Source organism: Peromyscus leucopus, chromosome 1 (assembly GCF_004664715.2).
Source record: "Peromyscus leucopus breed LL Stock chromosome 1, UCI_PerLeu_2.1, whole genome shotgun sequence".
Lineage (NCBI taxonomy): Eukaryota > Metazoa > Chordata > Mammalia > Rodentia > Cricetidae > Peromyscus > Peromyscus leucopus.
The window spans coordinates 96,839,538-96,859,945 of NC_051063.1; the positions used below are offsets into that span (position 1 = coordinate 96,839,538).

The 20,408-nt window shown below is 38.8% G+C and overlaps 2 protein-coding genes and 1 pseudogene across 2 annotated transcripts; 2 read left to right on the plus strand and 1 right to left on the minus strand.

Annotated features, from left to right (window-relative positions):
* Window positions 1-350: 350 nt before the first annotated feature.
* LOC114710271 (olfactory receptor 473-like) lies at window positions 351-10,772 on the plus strand. Its single transcript, XM_028894375.1, has 2 exons — window positions 351-479; window positions 9,822-10,772. Exons 1-2 carry the CDS (start codon window positions 351-353, stop codon window positions 10,770-10,772), a joined length of 1,080 nt encoding a protein of 359 aa, XP_028750208.1.
* Window positions 10,773-15,848: 5,076 nt separating this feature from the next.
* Window positions 15,849-16,781, plus strand: LOC114710257 (olfactory receptor 477-like). The gene has a single exon (XM_028894360.1). The coding sequence runs from the start codon at window positions 15,849-15,851 to the stop codon at window positions 16,779-16,781; it is 933 nt and encodes a 310-aa protein (XP_028750193.1).
* Window positions 16,782-17,755: 974 nt separating this feature from the next.
* LOC114710236 lies at window positions 17,756-19,692 on the minus strand (annotated as a pseudogene).
* Between the last annotated feature and the right edge of the window lie 716 nt (window positions 19,693-20,408).

Genomic DNA, 20,408 nt, shown 5'->3' on the forward strand with positions numbered 1-20,408 from the left:
GCCAGGCAGCAACATGGTTCTTGGGCACCAATATGGACTCAGGTACCTGTCCATACCACAGGCATCCACTTGTGGTAACTGAAGCTACAGATATCAACACAGACCCTGGCTGGTGTAGGGTCACTGATCTAGACAAGATCCTTGGCAGCAGGTCAGGAATAGATGTTGTCATGGCTCCTAGTGACAGTCTAGGCCACTCAACTCAGAGGGGCCTCAGCAGCATGGCCCTTGGACACCAACATGGCCACAAGTGGAAGCTCAGACGCTGGGCATTTGTGTGGACTTTGGTGGCAACATGAGCCATGGATGTCAACACAGACTTCAGCTGAGGTAAGACCATAGACCCAGACATGGCCCTTGACAGCAGCCTGAGCTCAGATGTCATTGTGGTCCTGGGTGGCAAACAGGCCACCCTCATCAGTCTGTTCCTCACCACATTTACTTTTCCAGGTCTGTCTCTTTCCATAGCACATGAACAGGTCTGCCTCTCTTTCTCTCTCATTTCTCCACCATATATTTGCTCCTCCTAATGGTGTCTACCCACCCTACCCTTGCAGTATGGTAGGGCCTCCACAGGGAGGACCTGTGGAGTCTTCAGCCAGCCTGGGCCATGAACTACATTTCCTCTTTCATCTTCTCTTTCCATGATCCCCTTTCTAGATTCATTACACATGCTGAGAATTTTAAATCTAGGTCCTATATGAGAGTGAAAATATAAAATTTTTCTTAATGAATTCTAGTTCTATCCATTTCTTGTGGATGTTAAAGTTTCTTAATGGCTGAACAAGGTTCCACTGTTTATATTATATTATATTACATTATATTAATTATATTATATTATATTCCAATTTCTCTTTGTCATGTTCAACTGCTAATTGAAAGGATGATAATCAGCACTGCTGGTGGTGCTGCTTACCAGTTGAGAAGTCATGAGCCACAGCCACAATTACCAGAGTTACAGAGAGCTTTCTTGGAAGGAGGGAGGGGATAGGAGAGAGAAGAGCCAGGCCTGGAGAGAGAGAAAGATAACAGGAGCAGAGCAGAGCAGGGAGCAGAGAGAGAGCAAAGAGAGAGGGTGGAGTTTTTAAGGTGCAGATTGCATGACCATGCCATGTGTATGTAGTCACCAGTACCCCTTGATGTTGTAAGATGCAAGACCCTGAGCTGTGCATGTGCAGAAATAAGGGCAGGATCCTAACACTGATAAACATCTTGGTTAGTTCTCCTGTGTAGATGAATTTCTAAAGTGGTTTTATTAAATAAAGAACATGGAGACAAATATAAGGGTGAAAGCCTTAGAAACCAGGGAAATAGTGAGAGCCAACAACCACCTTACCTTATCAGCTCTGTAGCTTCCAAAACGGGAGCTACTTCCTGTTAACCTGTGCCTTTATTGCCTTGCTTTTCTGCTCTCTCATTGGCTCTTAACCTAGCTACTTCACTTCCTTGTCACTGCCTGTCTGTACAGACCTCGAGATCCCTATGATTGGTACTGGGATTAAAGGCACATGTCGCCATGTTTGACTTTCTTCCCTAGTATGACCTTGAATACACAGAGACCCTGTCTGCCAAGTGATCAGATTAAGGGTGTGTGCTATCACTGCCTGACTTTTGTGTTAATGGCTTGCTATTTTCTCTGATCTCCAGGCAAACTTTATTTATTAACATACAAATAAAATGTCATCACATTTCAGCACAAATAAAATATCACCACACTATGGCCTCACTATTGGGATTAGTACAGCATTAACATGGATATCCAAGTGTCTTTCCAGTATGTTAATGTCAAGAGCAATTGTAGTTGTCATGAGCTACTATGAGCCGTGACACAATTACAGCTTATAGTAATTGATAATTCAGATGCTAGTCCATCGGATGAAATTTTATCTGATGGAAGAACCCTGTCTGGCAGGGCCTGCAGGGCTTGCAGGGCCATGGGCTCTGAAAAACTGGTTGCTGTTATCTGCAATTTGACTTGTGCAGAACAGCCATGACATCACCCCATTTATCATGCATTTTCATGTAATTGTACATGTAATCTCACAATTATATCTTAATCTTATGGACACATGCCCTGCCTGCAGGGCTTCAACGGGTTCTCGACCACCCTAAAGAGGGAATGTAGGGACAGGAGATACAAAGGAAAAGACACCAAGTCTAGATTCTGATCAAGGTGTCCTTTATTTCTCTTCCAGAAAGTTTTATATAGTTCCGCAGGGTGGGGGGAGCAAGAAGCTGTCATCTGCATAAGGTGGGGGCAAGCTAACGGGATGTTTGTATAGGATGTTTACAGGGTGACAGGGTCAAGGGCTCTGACTCAATGTCCTGTTGCTAGGCAACCTGACTGTAAGCTGATCTAGTTCCCTGTCTTATTGGGGGGTCTGTATTTTTCCACTAACTAGAGATTCTGTCCTTGTCCCTGACAGACACATATTTGTGGATGGTCAGAAAGATGATTTAGCTGTATAATTTTTGATTAATAGAAACATACTAAAATATGCTTCATAACTAGACCTGTTTAATCTATGTGACTGTTAGACACTTAGAGGTCTGTTCTCCATCCTTGGCTTACTGACAGGGCAAACACTCCAAATGAAGTGTCCTTGGAAGAGATTACAGGCAGAACTTTCACAGATTTTATTCATGAGCAAAATTGCAGGTGTTTCACCTTGTTTGGTTCAAAGTCCTTCAGAAGACTTATGACAAGCTAGAGTGATAGTGCAGGTGTCTAACCAAGGTTATTAACACAAACAACCTAAAAAAGTCATGCCTGTGGTGGTATTGTGTTCCCCAAAATATTGTGCACGCTAATAAACTTATCTGGGTCAGAGACAGAATAGCCACAATATTGAATGTAGAGGATAGGCAGTGGTAGCACATGCCTTTAATCGTAGCATTCCAGAGGCAGAAATCCATGTGTTCAAGGATACAGCCAAGCATGGTGACTCATACCTTTAATCCCAGAGAACAAGCCTTTAATCCCAGGGAGTGGTGGTAGAAAGCAGAAAGGTATATAAGGCATGAGGACCAGAAACTAGAAGCATTTGGCTGGTTAAGCTTTTAGGCTTTGAGCAGCAAAGTTCAGCTGAGTTTCATTCTGGATGAGGACTCTGAAGCTTCCGGTCTGAGGAAACAGGATCAGCTAAGGAATTGGTGAGGTAGGTAACTGTGGCTTGTTCTGTTTCTCTGATCTTCCAGTATTCACCCCAATAATTGGCCTCAGGTTTGTTTTTATTAATAAGAACTTTTTAAGATTCACGCTACACATACCAACTCTTACTTGCCAAGTCTAGCCTATAAAGGACCTATGTCTCAAGTTTATCTAACCAGGCACTACACCACTGGGCTCTGATCAGTCTTACTCTTTAAACCTTGAAACCTTGTGTTGCCAAGGTAGTGGCTCAGCTCCTTGTTGCTTACCTTAGGGATGTGCTTTTGACCAATGAGAGGTAACTCTTGTAAATTTTTTGTTGCTTCAAGCCTCCTTAAAAAAATAGAATTTTTAGGATAGATGAAGAGAAGAAGGAGGATTAGAACAGAGAATCGGAGCTAAGACAGATATACAATTAGGACAAGAAAATTAGAATAATAGGAGAGACATGACTGGAACAGCACACACATGTGAGCTTTTTTTCTGTAAACCCTCAGATTAGAAATATCCTAAATTACCTTCACTACAGTGCATCATCTGACCTGAACTCTGAAAGGGATCTTGGGACTGGACTCCAAAGGCCCCCATTATATTAATATAAAGGCTTTGAGTGTATACCCAAGGGAGTTGGTAGGTAATATGATGTACCTCTGGCTGGCATGAGCAGCCTGTGTCTAGCTAGATAGTATGTTCCTTCCCATGGGTTAATCAGGACATTTTCACAGCCCTTCAAGGAGACTCTGGGGACTAATCAGGATTTTCTCACAGCCCTGGAGCAAGCAAGCTTGAACTCTATTGACTCAGAATAGACTTCAGATTCAAACTGGGAAATTGAGTCAGTTGTGGGCTCCCACAATTTATTGCCTTTTGAGACAGGATTTCTTTGTGTTTTCTTGGCTGTCCTGAAGCTATCTCTGTAGAACAGGCTGGCCTTGAGTTTACAGAGATCTCTCTGCCTCTGCTTCCTGAGTACTGGGATTAAAAGGATACACTTCCACTGTCTGGTAATACATTTTACTTTTATTATTTAAAATTTACAGTTCTCTATAAATTCTGGATAAAATTCACTCTCTAACATGCAGTCACCACACTATTGATTTTTTTTTAGTTATGTGGGCTATCTCTTGGCTCTGATGTCAATTCCTCTGCTAAGCAGAAGCTTTAGATTTCCCTTAATCCTATTGGTCAGTTATTGAGATTCCTATGTCTTTATCTTGAGGACTTGCTTTTGAAGGTTCTAGCAGGGAAATGCAGCTACACATGTATCCTTGACTAAAGAATGCTCTATTGGGGAGGTCATCCTCTCACTGAACAGCTTTGGAAGCATGAACATGGACTGGTGATGGAGGAAGGCAACACCTGTTAGCTAGACAGATCAGTAGAATCAACCTTGGTGAGCTCTGGAGTGACAGATGTTACAGCACAGATTGCCCTTATATCCTATCCCTATATCTTAAAATGTTTTACTTATGTCTTCTAACCATTTTGAAGATGTAGATGTAATAGTCTTATTAAATTAGAAACACAGAGCCAAATACAGAGTTAAAAGCCCAAGAGGTCAGAGCAGTAGCTAAGAGCCGAGACTTAAAACCGCCTTCTTACCCTTCCTGCTGCTGTTGTCCTTCCCCTCAGAAAGAGGCCTACTTCCTGTGTGTCTGTCTTTTTCTTGACTTTCTGTTCTGCCTTCATACTGGTTGTAAATTCAACCACATGACCTCCTTGTCACTGCCTGTCTATACAGACCTCTAGGTCTCTATGGTTGGTATTGAGATTAAAGGCATGTGTCTCCATGCTGGCTGTATCCTTGAACACACAGAGATCTACCTGTCATGTGATCAGATTAAAGGTGTGTGCCACTACTGCCCAGCTTCTGCTATTGCTTACTATTAGCTCTAATCCCCAGGCACTTTATTTATTAATGTACAAATAAAATCACATTTCATTACAAATAAAATATCACCATATGAAGTTTCAGATTTACATTAAGGTTTTTGATCCATTATGAATTAACTTTAGTGGGGGTAAGAGATATCGATCTAGCTTCATTCTTCATTATGTGGAAATCCAATTAGGCCAGCACCACTTGTTAAAGAGCCTGTCTTTTCTAAAATATATACTTTTAATATCTTTATTAAAAGTTATGCTGAGCTGTATAGATTTATAACTGGGTCCTCTATTCTAATCCATGGCTCTTCATGTCTGTTTTTGTACAGCCACTAAACCTGAAGCTCTTGTTTAGCTGAGGTTTCTGGCCCTGGGATCCTCCTGTCTTAGTTCACCCTAACAAGTGCTGGGGATATCCATGTGCACAGCTGAACCTGACCTGACACAGGGGCTGCAACTTCCAATTCATATCCCTCTACTTTCCCCACAAGGAATCCATCCACTGAGCTATTTCCCAACCCATTCTCTAGCACTTTGGGGAAAATTTCTTGAATAATTTTCCAAACCATACCTATTAACTGCTAAGGATATTCAGGAAATATTATCTAGACTAATGCTATACTTTTGGAAGTTTATAGACCTTATAGTAATTGTTCTCACAACTGTACCAATAATTAGAGGTTAACCCTTAAGGTTAGAAAAAAATAAATAAAAAGAAACACTAAAGTAAAGGTCTTTAAAAGTGTTCATGATTAGGAACTGAGAAAATATTTAAAAGGATAGAAAATTAACTTGATTCAAACTTCTTATAAAATGTTTGAATCACCTACTCCAACATATGTATATTTTAAATACATAGCCTCAGAAATGAGCTAAGATACAAAAATCAACATTGAAAATTCAGTAGCCTTTCTATATATCAATCATGAGCTAATGGATAAAGAACTTAGGAAAAATAAGGAAAAACACTCCAAAACAAACCTAATTAAAGTATTCAAAGACCTACGTAATGAAATGTTAAAACACTGACATAATTAAAAGAAGACACTTGAAGATCAAAAGAATTAATACTGCAAAATTAGCTTTTGTTGCTAAAAGTAATCTACAGAGTCAGCATAATTTCCCAAGATATTTTTCAGATATAGGAAAAACAATGCTAAAGATTAAGAAGATGAACAAAAGCCTACATAATCCTGAGCAGAAAGAGAAATCTGGGTGGTATCACTGTACTTGATTTTAAATTATATGACAGGGTCATAGTACCAGTATTGTGCTGGCACAGAAACAGACTTATAGACCAATGTGATAAAATGGAGAACACAGAAACAAATGTGCACAGCTATTACCATTCAATTTTGACAAAAGCCTCAAAAAATAAACTGACAAAAGCAATCTTCTTTCAACAAATCATGCTGGATGAATTGGGTTTCCACAAAAGAAGAAAGTAACCCAATTTTCACCCTGTACAAAAATCAAGTTAAAATGATTCAAAGTCCCAAACATAAGACCTGAAACCTGCAAATGCTGGAGGACAACATGAGTGAATAAGAATGCATGCTTACTTTAATATACATGCTATATGCATGTATGCATACACACACACACACACACACACACACACACACACACACACACACACACGGAGGTTGTACTCCGCAGAGATAATGAGTCTGTTACATTTCCTTAGGGTCCATGGGAATGCTCCTAAATGGAAGACTGAGAAGTCTTTGGACAATCAGAACTGACAATGTATGGTGGGAGATGCTTAAAATGTATCATCTCATAGTTTTAGTGAATTATTGAGATGAAACTAAAGTCTTTAGGTCTGCCTCTATGGTTACAAGTACCTTTACTCACGCAGGCAGTAGGTCTTATATTGTACTTGACAGAAGTTGGAGGTGCCTTACAGGGTCATTTCAAGATCCACAGTGAGGCCTTAATTTGATCTGTAGGAAAAGAAAAATACTTTGATGGCTTTGTGTTGAAGAATGTACATGTGAACAAATGATCCTAGAAGAGATATAAAAAAAGTGCATGGTGTAGAATAAGAGGATAGACAATGATAGCTATGTGCAACACAATAAATCACTTTTAGATGCTCTGCATTCTGGTATTTGTCAAAGATTTGTAGAAATGATGTATGCCTACATTAAATTCTTAAAACACAAAGGAATACAGAGTATTTAGATGGATTGAGTTAAATATTTAATGCACTCAGCTTATTGCCTGCCATGTAATGTGGATACTCAGCTGCCACAGAAGGCCTTCCTATATTGTTGCAAAATAGGCTCAAGAAGAAATAGGCTCAAGATACCTAAAAAATAGTGAATCTTATATACAGAATTCTATCATCATCTTAACATTTCTTCAGGAAAATGAACAATATTCATTATATACTATTTTACCTTTCATTTTGAACAGAGATTTTCAATTTGATTTAAAGTTTAACTGATAAGTTCTCTTACATCCCCACACTAGCTAGCATCAACTAATAAAATAAGTAATTTTTTATGAATGTACTGTATTCTTCTGGGAGAACACAAATCATTTCACTGGCTTTCGGTAAACAATGAAGAAGAATTCCAAAGAACACCATAGCATGTAGATGCCCCCCTAGAGAGAGCCAGCCAGGCCTTAATGAGTCACCTGGTTCCAGAAATCATTTCTGTACAAAAAAAAAATTCTAGAGACCCACTTCTCAAAGGGACAGGCAGGAATATCCCCAAGGGTTCACCATGATTGCTGGGAGCCTTTTTTCTCTCCCATCATGGTCAGACATCCATCATAATCCCCACTGCATGTGTATCGTTGGCCAGTGAGATTATTCAATAGTTCACATTGTATTCATCCTCCAACTATTTATAAAAGTAAATGGAACACATCTTCCTAAAGTCCCTACTGGAATTCAGTATCAAAACTCTATTTCTAAATGGTAAGTGCAATAGTCATGGGTTTATTCAAGATGGATTTTCATTGGTATAAGAAGGTGAGCAAAAAAAGCCCGTGGTTTCCCCGATATAGTTATACTAGTTGGACCTGGGTACCCAAGAAAATATGGGTCTAACACAGCCAGAACCACTGCTAACCTTGAGAGCTGAGAATATGAAAAAAGAAATCTGGAGAAAAAGCCTCATACTAGGATTGGATTATGTTCCTAGTCTTATATTCTATATTTACCATCTCAAGTGACTGATCCAGTAATGAGAGAGGATATTAGAGTGGTGAGAGCCCCTGACCTATGGTGACAAGAATAAATGCCAGGCTAGAGGTCAGGAACTTAAGTGTGTATAGGGAAGAAGAGAAAGAAGGAGGGACCAAAAGACCATCAACAAAAGGCCAGTGTCCTCACTGGGAGTGGAGACATCTACAGAACAAAAAAAAGATCTATCCTAGGAGTCAGAGTAGGCTTTGAAGAGAAAATAATGTTGTAAGATGAGGATAAATCACCTGAAAATGAAAAACAGCTGGTTTGATGTCAGTAGTGGGCAAAAACACCCTGAGAGACAAGATCATATTCAAGGATATATGTGATGTGCATTGTTTTATGAGGTTATGTTATATCATGAAGATTTGAGAAGTTACTCAAAGAATTTAATGAATAAGAGGTCACCATTTTATATTATTGTGAAACATAAAAGAAAAATAATGAAAGAAGTGAGGCAAATGTAACAAAATACAAAAGAAAAATGATCAGACCCTTGACAGCAGAGGTAACAAACAAGAGATGAGGAGGTGAACTGGAAAAAAAGTTTACATTTAATATTCTTGGGCTATCCTATACCCATTTATAAATAATCATTCATTGCTCAACTTGTGACTATTATATGAAGTCTTTTGGAATGTATTCTTAGGCTTCCAGCCTCTACCAACACCAAAGCTAAGGGTGTAATCTGACAGGATATGAGACCTATAACAGAGATTTCCCCACTATTGCTATAATCTACTTACCTGATAATTCCACAAATATAGTTGTAAAGTAACTTGAGTTATGGCTTTCTTTTGTCCTGTAACTACAAAAGATTTCCCCACTATTGCTATAATCTACTTACCTGATAATTCCACAAATATAGTTGTAAAGTAACTTGAGTTATGGCTTTCTTTTGTCCTGTAACTACAAAAGCCTTATAAAAACTGTTATCACATAGGATAATGGTAGTTGTGGCAAACTGACTCCATGTTCCTGAGCCATGATCACTCAATTGACTAGAGAAAAAACTAGTTCTATGACCTTTGAGGTGATAGCCATCTTTTTCAGTTAACAAAGTAATAAAATTGGGAAATAAATGGTCTATAATTACTTTTTATTATATGTGGTACAATAAGAAAAAGGCAAGGAAGCTTCCCAAGTTGCAGAGAGAAGATGCTGGATAGTATCAGCACTCAGATATGAAATATAGATGGAGTGGTTGAAGAAAAGGATTATTTTGGTATGGGAACCCATTGTGAGTGGTATTGATGAGATTTCAAATAAACAATGAGCATCATGAAAATAAATAGGTATTGAAATTAAGAACCTGGACCTTTGAAGAGAGATCCTAACAGTCAAGTGTTGAGTAGTGACATTTAAGGAATAGTACATGCAAAAATAATGAATGACAGAAAATGAGGTTCATCATTTTCATCTTATTCAAAGAAAAATACAAAACAAGAATTCCAAAGAAGGCAGTATTTACATGTGAGGCAGAGAAGATAACCAAGAATAAATATGAGGAAAATAAAAAAAAAATCAGCAGTGTGAAAAATCAGGACATTTTAAAAACATTTTTTTTTTCATTTTCCTCAACAGGAACAATTCACACAAAAGAACAAGGCTGGAAACCACACCATTGTGACAGAGCTAATCATTTTGGGACTAACAGAGGATCCTACACTGTGCATAGTCTTTTTTTTAATATTTCTAGGAATGTACATTGTCACTATAGTAGGAAATATCAGCATCATCATGTTGATAAGAATTTCTTCCCAGTTGCACACACCCATGTACCTATTCCTCAGCCATCTGGCTTTTGTAGACATTGTATATTCAACTTCAGTCTCAGTTATAATGCTGATGGAACTCCTGGGACATGGGCTGGCCCTACCCATAGCTGCCTGTGAAGCCCAGCTCTGTATTACAGTGTCATTTGGATCAGCTGAGTGCTTCCTACTGGCTGCCATGGCCTATGATCGCTATGTAGCAATCTGTTCACCTCTCCTCTACTCCATGCTCATGTCCCCCAGACTCTGTTTTCTACTGCTGGGAGCTTCCTATGTTGGTGGCTGCGTGAATGGTTGGACATTTACTGGCTGTTTGTTAAATCTGTCCTTCTGTGGACCAAATCAGATAGATCACTTTTTCTGTGACTTCTCTCCTTTGCTGAAACTGTCCTGTTCAGATGTCTCTGTTATTGGAATCATCCCCTCTATCTCTTCTGGCTCCATTATTGTGGTGACAGTGCTTATCATTGCTGTCTCCTACATCTACATCCTCATCACCATCCTGAAGATGCACTCCACTGACGGCCGCCAAAAGGCCTTCTCCACCTGCACATCCCACCTCACTGCAGTCACTCTCTACTATGGGACCATCACCTTCATTTATGTAATGCCCAAGTCCAGTTACTCTACTGAACAGAACAAGGTGCTGTCTGTATTCTACACAGTGGTGATCCCTATGCTTAACCCCCTCATCTATAGTCTGAGGAACAGAGATGTGAAGGATGCTCTGAGGAAGGCAACTGTCAGAGTATATTCATAGAACTTCAAATTTAAGAAATGGATTAATACCTTTAGCCATGTCACACTTAGTATCTATCACATGGTGCTTAACTGATTGTTTAATATTAAATCCTGTTTCTCTGCACAAACTCTTACCTTTATACACTCGTATATCATTTGTGGGGCCACTTGAAGTCAGTAATGTGATAGGAATAACCATTGCTACTATACAACTTCTGCATGATGTCAAAATTTTTGCCTTGTGTTATTTATGTAGCAAACAATAATTTGTGCCCTCTGTCTGTCAAGATAAATTTTAGTTGCATATATGAATTTACCTATTTCTCACAATAACCTAAGCAAGTAGCACTATTGTTTTGTTTTGTGGAAAATTTCCTGGGGAAACACAGAAAGTAGACTGCCCATATACTCATGAAGAATAATTGAGGTCATTCATATCTAAGGAGTTGGTCTCTAAAATCATGTGGCTTCTACATTTAATTTCCCAATAATCTATGAGTTAGGGCATTATAAATCAGAAAAGGGAGCCTTGTTCACAGATGAGAAGAGTGAGTCTTGGAGAAACAGAATAGTTTTTACAGAGGAGTGTGGATTCAGAGACTCCTGGCACTGACTATCATGCACTAACATGCACTCTCCCACAATGGCACTTATCTTTTGATAAACACCTCTAAGAGTCTATGGGAACATCAGAGGTGCATTTTGACTCCATGGGATCATGAAACTTTAGTTTTGTGACTTCCACATTTCCAGACATAAAAAACTATCACAGAATCAGCGAAGGATGTAAACAGTCTCTGTACTGAAAACTGTAAGGCATTAATGAAAGAATGTGAGATTAATAACTGATGCAGCAACAGGCATTGCTATACATGAGCTGGACGAATTCAAACTGTTAAAATAGCCATATTCTGTAGAGCACACTTCAGATTCAGTGTAACTCCTACAAAAATGTCAATGTTTTCCCTAAAGAAGTGATTTTTAAAAATCCTTAAATTACAGAGTCAGAAAAGATTCTGGGTAGGGGAAGAAATCTTAAGTGAGGGGTAAAACTGGGGTCATCATCTTTTCTGAGTGCAAAAGGCTTTATTGATTCATGACTTAATGAACCATGGATACTCAGATGTCTCAGGGGAGATTCTTAAGTTTTTCTACTAAGCAACAGTGAGGAAGAAGTTCAAACACCTTTTTCTAAATGTCAGTTTTATATCTACAAAGCTCTAGAATGATTTTTCTATTTCTCCAGGAAAATGGGCAATGAACCCAAGTACCAATTTAATTTACTACTATTCTAGCCTGCTACCTCAAGACTCCTTTTAAATTTGATTCAAAGCTTATTGTAAATGGAGAGTAATATTATCACAATACCCCAAACTAACCAGACAAATTATTACTTTCAAGGTCAAATATTGTTCTGGGAGGCCACGTGCTATCTCTTTCTGTAAACAAGTAACAAAAGAATTCCACTGGATGCTATGGCATGTGGGTGTCACCTGGGGAGAATAAGCCAGGACTTAATGAATCACCTGGTTCCACAAGCTATTTCTTTCCAAGAAACACATAGACCTTTCTCTTAAGAGGCAATCAGCAATAATCCCTGAAGGTTTACCTCGTTCGATTACAACCTTTCTTCCCCTCTCTTGAAATGCACACAAAGACACTCAACCTTATATTTTCTGCATGTGTGTGGCTATGATACTTGACCAGGGATTGCATTAATGGTTCACATTGCAGTGTCCAGAACCCAACTCTCTCTAAAAATAAAATACATCTACTTCATAAAATCCTCTTGGATTTTCAGTGACTTTAGTGTCAATATTAACTCTAAGTGGTAAATGAAAGATTGATGGACTTTATTAGGATGGATTATTAAAAAACAACTATAAATTGAAAATTATGAAGCACTTTTGAGCTCTTGACATCTGTGGTAGCCATGACCTCACCAAGAGGCACTGTGCAGTGGATTTCTGGCATGCATAGAGCAGTATTCCTAAGGCATGTGGGTACTGCATCGATGGTGTGTGGCAACCATTATTGTTACTGGACTTCAGGAACTGAGACAAGGAGAGGAAATCAGAAGCAACAGCCTGATTTCAACTAGGTAAGGTTTACTGCCCTATTCCCTCTATTTCCCCTCCACAGTGACTGATCCTCTGAGGGAGAAGATATTTGAGTGGTCAGCATCCCCGATCTAGGCTGATAAACATGAAATCCTGTGGAGAATTCTAGATATTAAGTGTCCAATGGAGAGGAAAAGAGAAGCAAAAAATTAGTCTATGTATTATACATTTAAAGAACAGAATTCAGAACTGAGGACACATAAGTACTGCACCTCTTGTCTTGTTTTTCAATTTATGGTAAAGCTACCTGACATTTTGAAAGCAGAACTCCAGTCATCAAAACACTAAATCATTGTAAAACTATCCAAACTTCATTTCATTTTATTAAATAAAGAGATGCTTAACCCCTATATGTGACCAGGTCCTCTGGTATTTCACAGATATCACTTCCTTTAATCTCACAACAAATCTGCACTTTAGGGTCAATTCTCCAATTGTTCAAGTTAAAAAATATGTTGAGTACCAAAGAGTTTAAGTGTCATGTGTAATTTAATATAGATGACCTGTGTTTCTGCCTTCTCTGCTTCCACCTAAAACTGCAGTAAGTGCAGAATGACTAGTGTGAGTCAGAATGAGATCAAGGTTGCCACTTTGAACTCTGCTTGAGTCAAAAGGCAAAGAGCAGGAAGGCTGGGTGCTTGGTCTGTTCTTCAGCCCTGAGTATGTTCAGTCTGAAGAAGACTTCCATGGAGCTGGGAACCATGCTGCAGGTATGATAGAAAAAGGAACTGTGGGTGCTTTCTTTTAGAAAATGGAAAGCAACAGAGGTGTGACAGCTTCAAACATCTCAATGGTTTTATACAGAAAGTTGAAGATTCGTACCATTAAACATAGGGTGAACAATTGATAAGGTTAAAAGAAAAACACCTAATGATAGGGCTAACATCAAAGGAAATAATCTACCTGTTATATTGGTAACTTAAACAGGAAGACCCAGTAAAGAAGAGACAGTGGACAATCGTGAATAAGTTGTAGGTCCTTGGCTGTTGATTCACTGAACCTCCCCATTCACCAAGTCAGGTGATTAGATGCACCAACAGATGGATTATATGTTTATTTATTCTGAGGAAATTGAAAAAACTTAAAAGAATTAATAATACATTTAGAGGACATTTAATACTGAAGGCATTATATCTTATAATTGTTTAACTCCTTCAGAAATGATAATATTGTAAGGAGATGATTATGCTTATGAGAATATTATACCATGCTTGGAGAGATGAAAAATATTAACACCTTCAGTCAAAATGCAACTAACAACACAACCCATCAATGAGCAATAGGGAACAATTTGCTTAGTATTTTCACTATTGTAAATCTTAATGGTGAACTTACCATGAAGCACAAAATACACTGTTTTCAAATTGTTGCCTTAAGAAAATAACTAAGCATGGGATTATTTAAATATATGTAAACAAGGCAGAATGCATGCCTGTAATCTCATGTTGAAGCAGGATTATCATATTATCACAAGTTTGAGATGAGCTAGGGCTAGTCTATGTATAGTAAGACCTTGTCTGAAAAAGATCTCTCTCTCTCTCTCTCCCTTATACACACACACACACACACACACACACACACACATATATATATATATATATATATATATATATATATATATATATATACTCATCCAAAAATTTTAGCATATTTTCTGCCTAAACACTGGGTATTTTTAAGACAAAGGGAAAAGTTATTAATGGTAATATGTTTTAATTAAGGAGAAAGAAAGGTAAGCAAATCATAAACCATGGTGCAATGTATACAGTGGAATTTCAGACATCTGTAGAAGCATATGTCTCCAAATAAAGTGAATCAGATCCATCCTTATGAGACCTAGAAGGCTTTGTAAAGGAAATAATCTTGAAGGCTGAGGCTAAGCACCTAGGATAATGACAGGCATCTGCATTAGTGTGAGAACTGCATGAGAAGATACTGAGAAACAGTGAACTGCAGGGAGAGGTCAGATAGGATACTGAGTGTTGTGCCAATGAGCTTATAGATCACCATGAAAATCTGAAAAAAAAGCATCAGAAGAATTAGATTTTGGCATTATCTGCTTTTTATTAGAAAGAGGTCATTACGTTGTATTACTGTAAAGTGCAAGAAGAAATGAATGTGAAGGTAAATAAGCAGACAGAATGCAGAATAAAAATGACCAGAATCTTAAGGCAAGTGGGTACATAGAGGATGGAAAAAAGAGCTGAAGAAAGAAAAAATGGAAATAAATTATAGACAAAAGCAATAGGATTTAACTAGATGGAGTGCAATATGAGGAAGATGGCTGGGAGGTCTGACAAGTTGCAGACATGAGATTGTGAATGAATGAGCTGACCAGGGTGGGGGGCTTGGAGAGATGGGTTAAGAGCACCAGCTGTTCTTGCAGTGGACCTGAATTTAATTTAATGCCCAGCACCCACATGATGGCTCACAACTGTCCATAACTCTATTTCCAGGAAATTCAGTTCCCTCTTCTGATCTCCATGGACACAAGGTAAGCATCTAGTATATCAACATGCATGCAAGCACAATAATCATATGTGTGAAAATAAATACATATAAAAATATTGGTGGAGGGGTTGAAGAAGAGTGTGGAATGACAAACTTTGAAGTGTTTATAGGATTTCTAATTGATTGGCACATGAGGAAACTCTCAAGAAATCATTGAAATTATGGACCTCGACCTTGAGGGAAGGATCTCTGAAGTCAAGGTTTGAGGATGCTTTGTATAAGTATTACATAAAAAGAAGAAGAAAACTGAAATAGCAGGGTGAGGCTTAACTAGTCCCATTTTATTCAAAGAGGTAGGAACAAAATCCCCAATTCTGCAAACCACAGATATTTATAACTTGGTTAAAGGAAGGGATTACTATTGAATCTGTGGAATAATACAAGAAAATTATAGTAAGTATTTTAAAAAAAACCTAAAGAAATGAATTTCTTATTTCCTTCAACAGGGACATTTCACACTGGAGATGGAGGCTCAAAACCACACCACCGTGACAGAATTCATTCTTTTGGGGTTAACAGAGAATTCCACACTACGTGTCATCCTCTTTATGATATTTCTAGGAATATATGCTGTTACTTTAGTAGGCAATTTCAGCATTATCACTTTAATAAGAATCTGCCCCCAGCTCCAAACTCCCATGTATCTGTTCCTTAGCCATCTGGCTTTTGTGGACATTGGGTTTTCCACAACTATCACACCTATAATGCTTACAGGATTCCTTGGATATGGAACGGTACTCTCTGTGGCTGCCTGTGAAGCCCAATTCTGCATTGCAGTGACATTTGGGACAGCTGAGTGCTTCCTCTTAGCTGTCATGGCTTATGACCGCTATGTGGCCATCTGCTCACCCCTGCTCTACGCCACTAATATGTCCCCCAGGATCTGTTTCCTCTTAGTTGGGGTTTCCTACATAGGTGGATGTGTGAATTCATGGATGTTTACTAGTTGTCTGTTGAGTTTGTCCTTCTGTGGATCAAATCAGATAGATCACTTTTTCTGTGACTTCCCTGCTGTGTTGAAACTGTCTTGCTCAGATGTTTCCATTATTGGAATTATCCCCTCTATCTCTGCTGGATCTATTATTGTGATCACAGTGTTTGTCATAGCTATTTCCTACACCTACATCCTCATCACCATCCTGAAGATGCACTCCACTGACGGCCACCAAAAGGCCTTCTCCACCTGCACATCCCACCTCACTGCAGTCACTGTCTACTATGGGACCATCACCTTCATTTATGTGATGCCTAAGTCCAATTACTCTACTGAACAAAACAAAATAGTGTCTGTGTTCTACACAGTGGTGATCCCCATGCTTAACCCCCTCATCTACAGTCTGAGGAACAGAGATGTAAAGGAGGCCCTGAGAAAGGCCACCATCAGAGTATATCCATAGGGTGTAAGGATTTGACTTGTGCATGCCTCTATGAGTGCCTACCATCTGCTGATCAACTGGTTGTGTAAATTGAAATCCTTTGCAACAACTCTCACCCTTCTACACTTCTATAGTAAGAAGACACCTTGAAATCTGTCAAGTTATAATAATACAGCAATAATTATTACTGTTATGGAACTCTGCATATATCAAGATATGTTTAGTTGTCTACTTTATGTAGTAAACAACAATTAATGCTTGGCATTTTAAGCCCCTCTCATCAGTTTTTTATATTTTTTAAAATTTACAACCCGCTTCCCCTATTTTTAAAATTCTTTGCTATTTTTCTTCATCGTGGTCATTTCTCCAGGTCAACTCTAAACATGTGGGTGTGCTATGTTGTTTCCATTGTAACTTTATTCCTACTTCCTTTCTTTCTGTCTCTGTCTCTGTCTATTTCTCTTTCTCTATTTTTTACTGTTCATTATAACATTTTTTTCTTGTACAAAGGCAAATGTTATGAAATGATTTTTTGAAACAAGTTTTGTTATGCCTACTATATGCTGTCTCTCTATATATGTACATTTAAATACACAGTAGTATCCTGATATTTTAAAATCCCATCTAGTTTTTAATTGTTTCTTTTATTTTGCAATTATAATATAATTATGTCATTTCCCCTACCCCATCCTTCCTCTGAACCCTTCCATATACTCTTCCTTGCTCTCTTTCAAGTGCATAGCCTCTTTTTTAAAAAATAAATTGTTTTTACATACATAAATATTCCTACATATATAAATCAAAATTGCTCAGTCTGTGTAATGTTACTTATATGTTCGTTTTCAGGGTTAATTACTAGTTTTGTAGTGAGAAAAGTATGAGAATAAAACCCATCATGCAACTGAACAACACTTCAATTGTTTTATGCACTGTCGTGATTTTTGTTGAAAGTACTCCACCTTTCCACATTTATTTAACAAAGTCATATTGACTTTTCAGATGTTCTGAGCTCTTTTATTTACCATTTGAGGGGAGCCCTTAATTACATGACCCAGTATTTCCCTCAGAGCTGTCTACATGTCTTTGTCCCTTAGACTGTAAATGATAGGGTTGAGTAGAGGCATCAGAACGGTGTATGTCACTGCTAGCAGTGTGTCATCCCTGAATGTGTCACCATTCTTGGGCCTCAGATAGACAAAGCAAGCAAACCCATAATGTATGAACACTACAGTGAAATGGGAGGAGCAAGTTGAAAAGGTCTTATACCTTCCCTTGGCAAAGGGCATCTTTACAACTACTGTCACGATGAAGACATAAGAAACCATGATCAAAATAAAGCGGCCCACCAACACAAAGATGGTGGATGCAAGGAGAATCATTTTCTGAAGAAAAGTGCAGTTACAGGCAAGGGCAAGCACAGGTGCAATGTCACAAAAAAAGTGCTGAATGACGTTGGAGTTTCAAAAGGACAAGTTGAATATTATGATGACAATGCACAGAGAAACTGAGAAGCCAAGCACAGCAGAGGCCATGATGAGCTGAAGGCAGATCTTTCTAGTCATAAAAATGGGATAAGGCAGGGGATTGTGGATGGCAGTGTAATGGTCATAGGACATGGCAGACAAGATGAAACAGTTGTTGGCAGCCAATCCAAAAATGAAAAACATCTGTGTGGCACACTCAGGGAGAGATATAGCCTTGCTCTCTGATAGCAAGTCCACTAACATTCGTGGTAGGATCACCATAGTGGTGCAGGTTTCTTTTCTTTTCTTTTCTTTTTTATTGTTTTGTTTTGTTTGTCGAAGCAGGGTTTCTCTGTGTAGCTTTGCGCCTTTTCCTGGAACTCACTTGGTAGTCCAGGCTGGCCTCGAACTCACAGAGATCCGCCTGCCTCTGCCTCCCGAGTGCTGGGATTAAAGGCGTGCGCCACCACTGCCCGACGCAAGTTTCTTAAAAGGACAGAGCAAAGAGGGAAAAGTACATGGGAGTGTGAAGGTTGTGCTTGAGCTTGATGGCCACCATGATGGATGCATTTGCTAGGAGGATGGTCATATGGGAGAGGAGAATCACAATGAAGAGTAGATTCTGCAGTTCTGGGAAGCTGGAAAATCCCCACAGAAGGAATGTGGTCACTGTGGTGTGATTGCCCAATCTCCTGGTGGTAGCATTTTGCCCCAGAGGTTAATATGTGCTTTAGATCAAGACTGAGGTGAATGCCAAAGTGCTCTGATATCAGATGGCCTTCAAACAAGGGTCCCTGTTCAGTGGTCAAAAAAGTACTAATGAGAGAGCCTCTAAAGGGTGACTTAAATACCTGTGGCTGAATTCAATGTCAGAAGCAAATATAACAGGAAGAGAGATTCTAAATGATGAATTTGTAAATTATGTATAATTTCAAACATTTTTCACAGTCCCCTCTACTCTACCTCACCTTACCTTTTTTCTCCTTGTCAGAGAAAACTTCACAAGAGAAGAAAGTCCTTAAAGGGTGCTCATGTTCTTTTCTCACCCACCAAGTGCAACAGTAACATCTGTAAAATGTGTGTGTATGATCTAGTCCATATTGGTCCAAACAGGGCTTTGCAGTATTGACTGTACAATCAAATGAGGTGTAGGAAAATGTTGGGATCAGAATGGCTCTGACCCCTCTAAGATTGCCCCCACCTCCCCTGTTCTGAGTGCGCTGAGGTCTGGCTGTTCTGCGGATGTTTTGCTGTTTGGTATATCTTGTGGTTTGGCAGCTGTGGCTTCCTGGGGCATGCTGACCGTTCCTTGACCCTGAGCGCTTGATAAACAATTTTGTTTGTTTCCTCCTGAAAGGATATATAAGATAGGGAAGAAAGAATAAAGCGAGCTCTGATGCTTGCAACTTGACTGGTGTGTGCTGTGTTCATCCCAACTTCCCTCACCAGGTTTCGGGCCCAATTGCCATGCAGTGCCATGCAGGCACAGCAGGAAAATTATCTGCAGACTTACAGACATTCTCTCAAAATCACCTTGTATTCCCTGTGCTGCAAGAACACAGCAGCTGTGTGGATGAAGCTGTACCAATGAGTAGATCTGGTAAATAAACTTACCATGTTGAAATAAACACAAGATTCTTCTCTATAGCAATAAAATGAGGCTGGGAGGCTTTGGATAACTATCTCTGAAACAGGTATATTAATGGGTTATAAAGCATTAGTTTCTTTCTGGTGGCATATTTGTAATATGATCATGAAGTCCTGGTCCATTTTTTGAGTTTTAAAGAAAGCTTCCAATATATTTTATGACTAATGTTCTTGTGAAGAAGGTTGCTTTAAAATGTAGATGTGGTAAGAATTAACTCATGTTCTTCAGGCCACTTTCCCCTGTTCTCATTAGTTATTGAAATAGTCACACTATATGAAGTGACTATATAAAAGTAACTAGAATACAACATGGGGTTTAATTACAGGCAATTTTTAGGGGAGAAAAGAAAGGCAATGTGAAGACATGGTTGTGGAACATGGGGTTAGGAAAAGAAAGGGGTTCACTGGGTGGTCTTCTGAAAAAATCCACAAAGTTTAAAGATCACAAATGACAATACACCTTTAAGTGGAACATACTGACATGTAACTGTAATCCCCATTACTCAGAAATCTAAGACAGGGGAATTTCTTCAGCCTG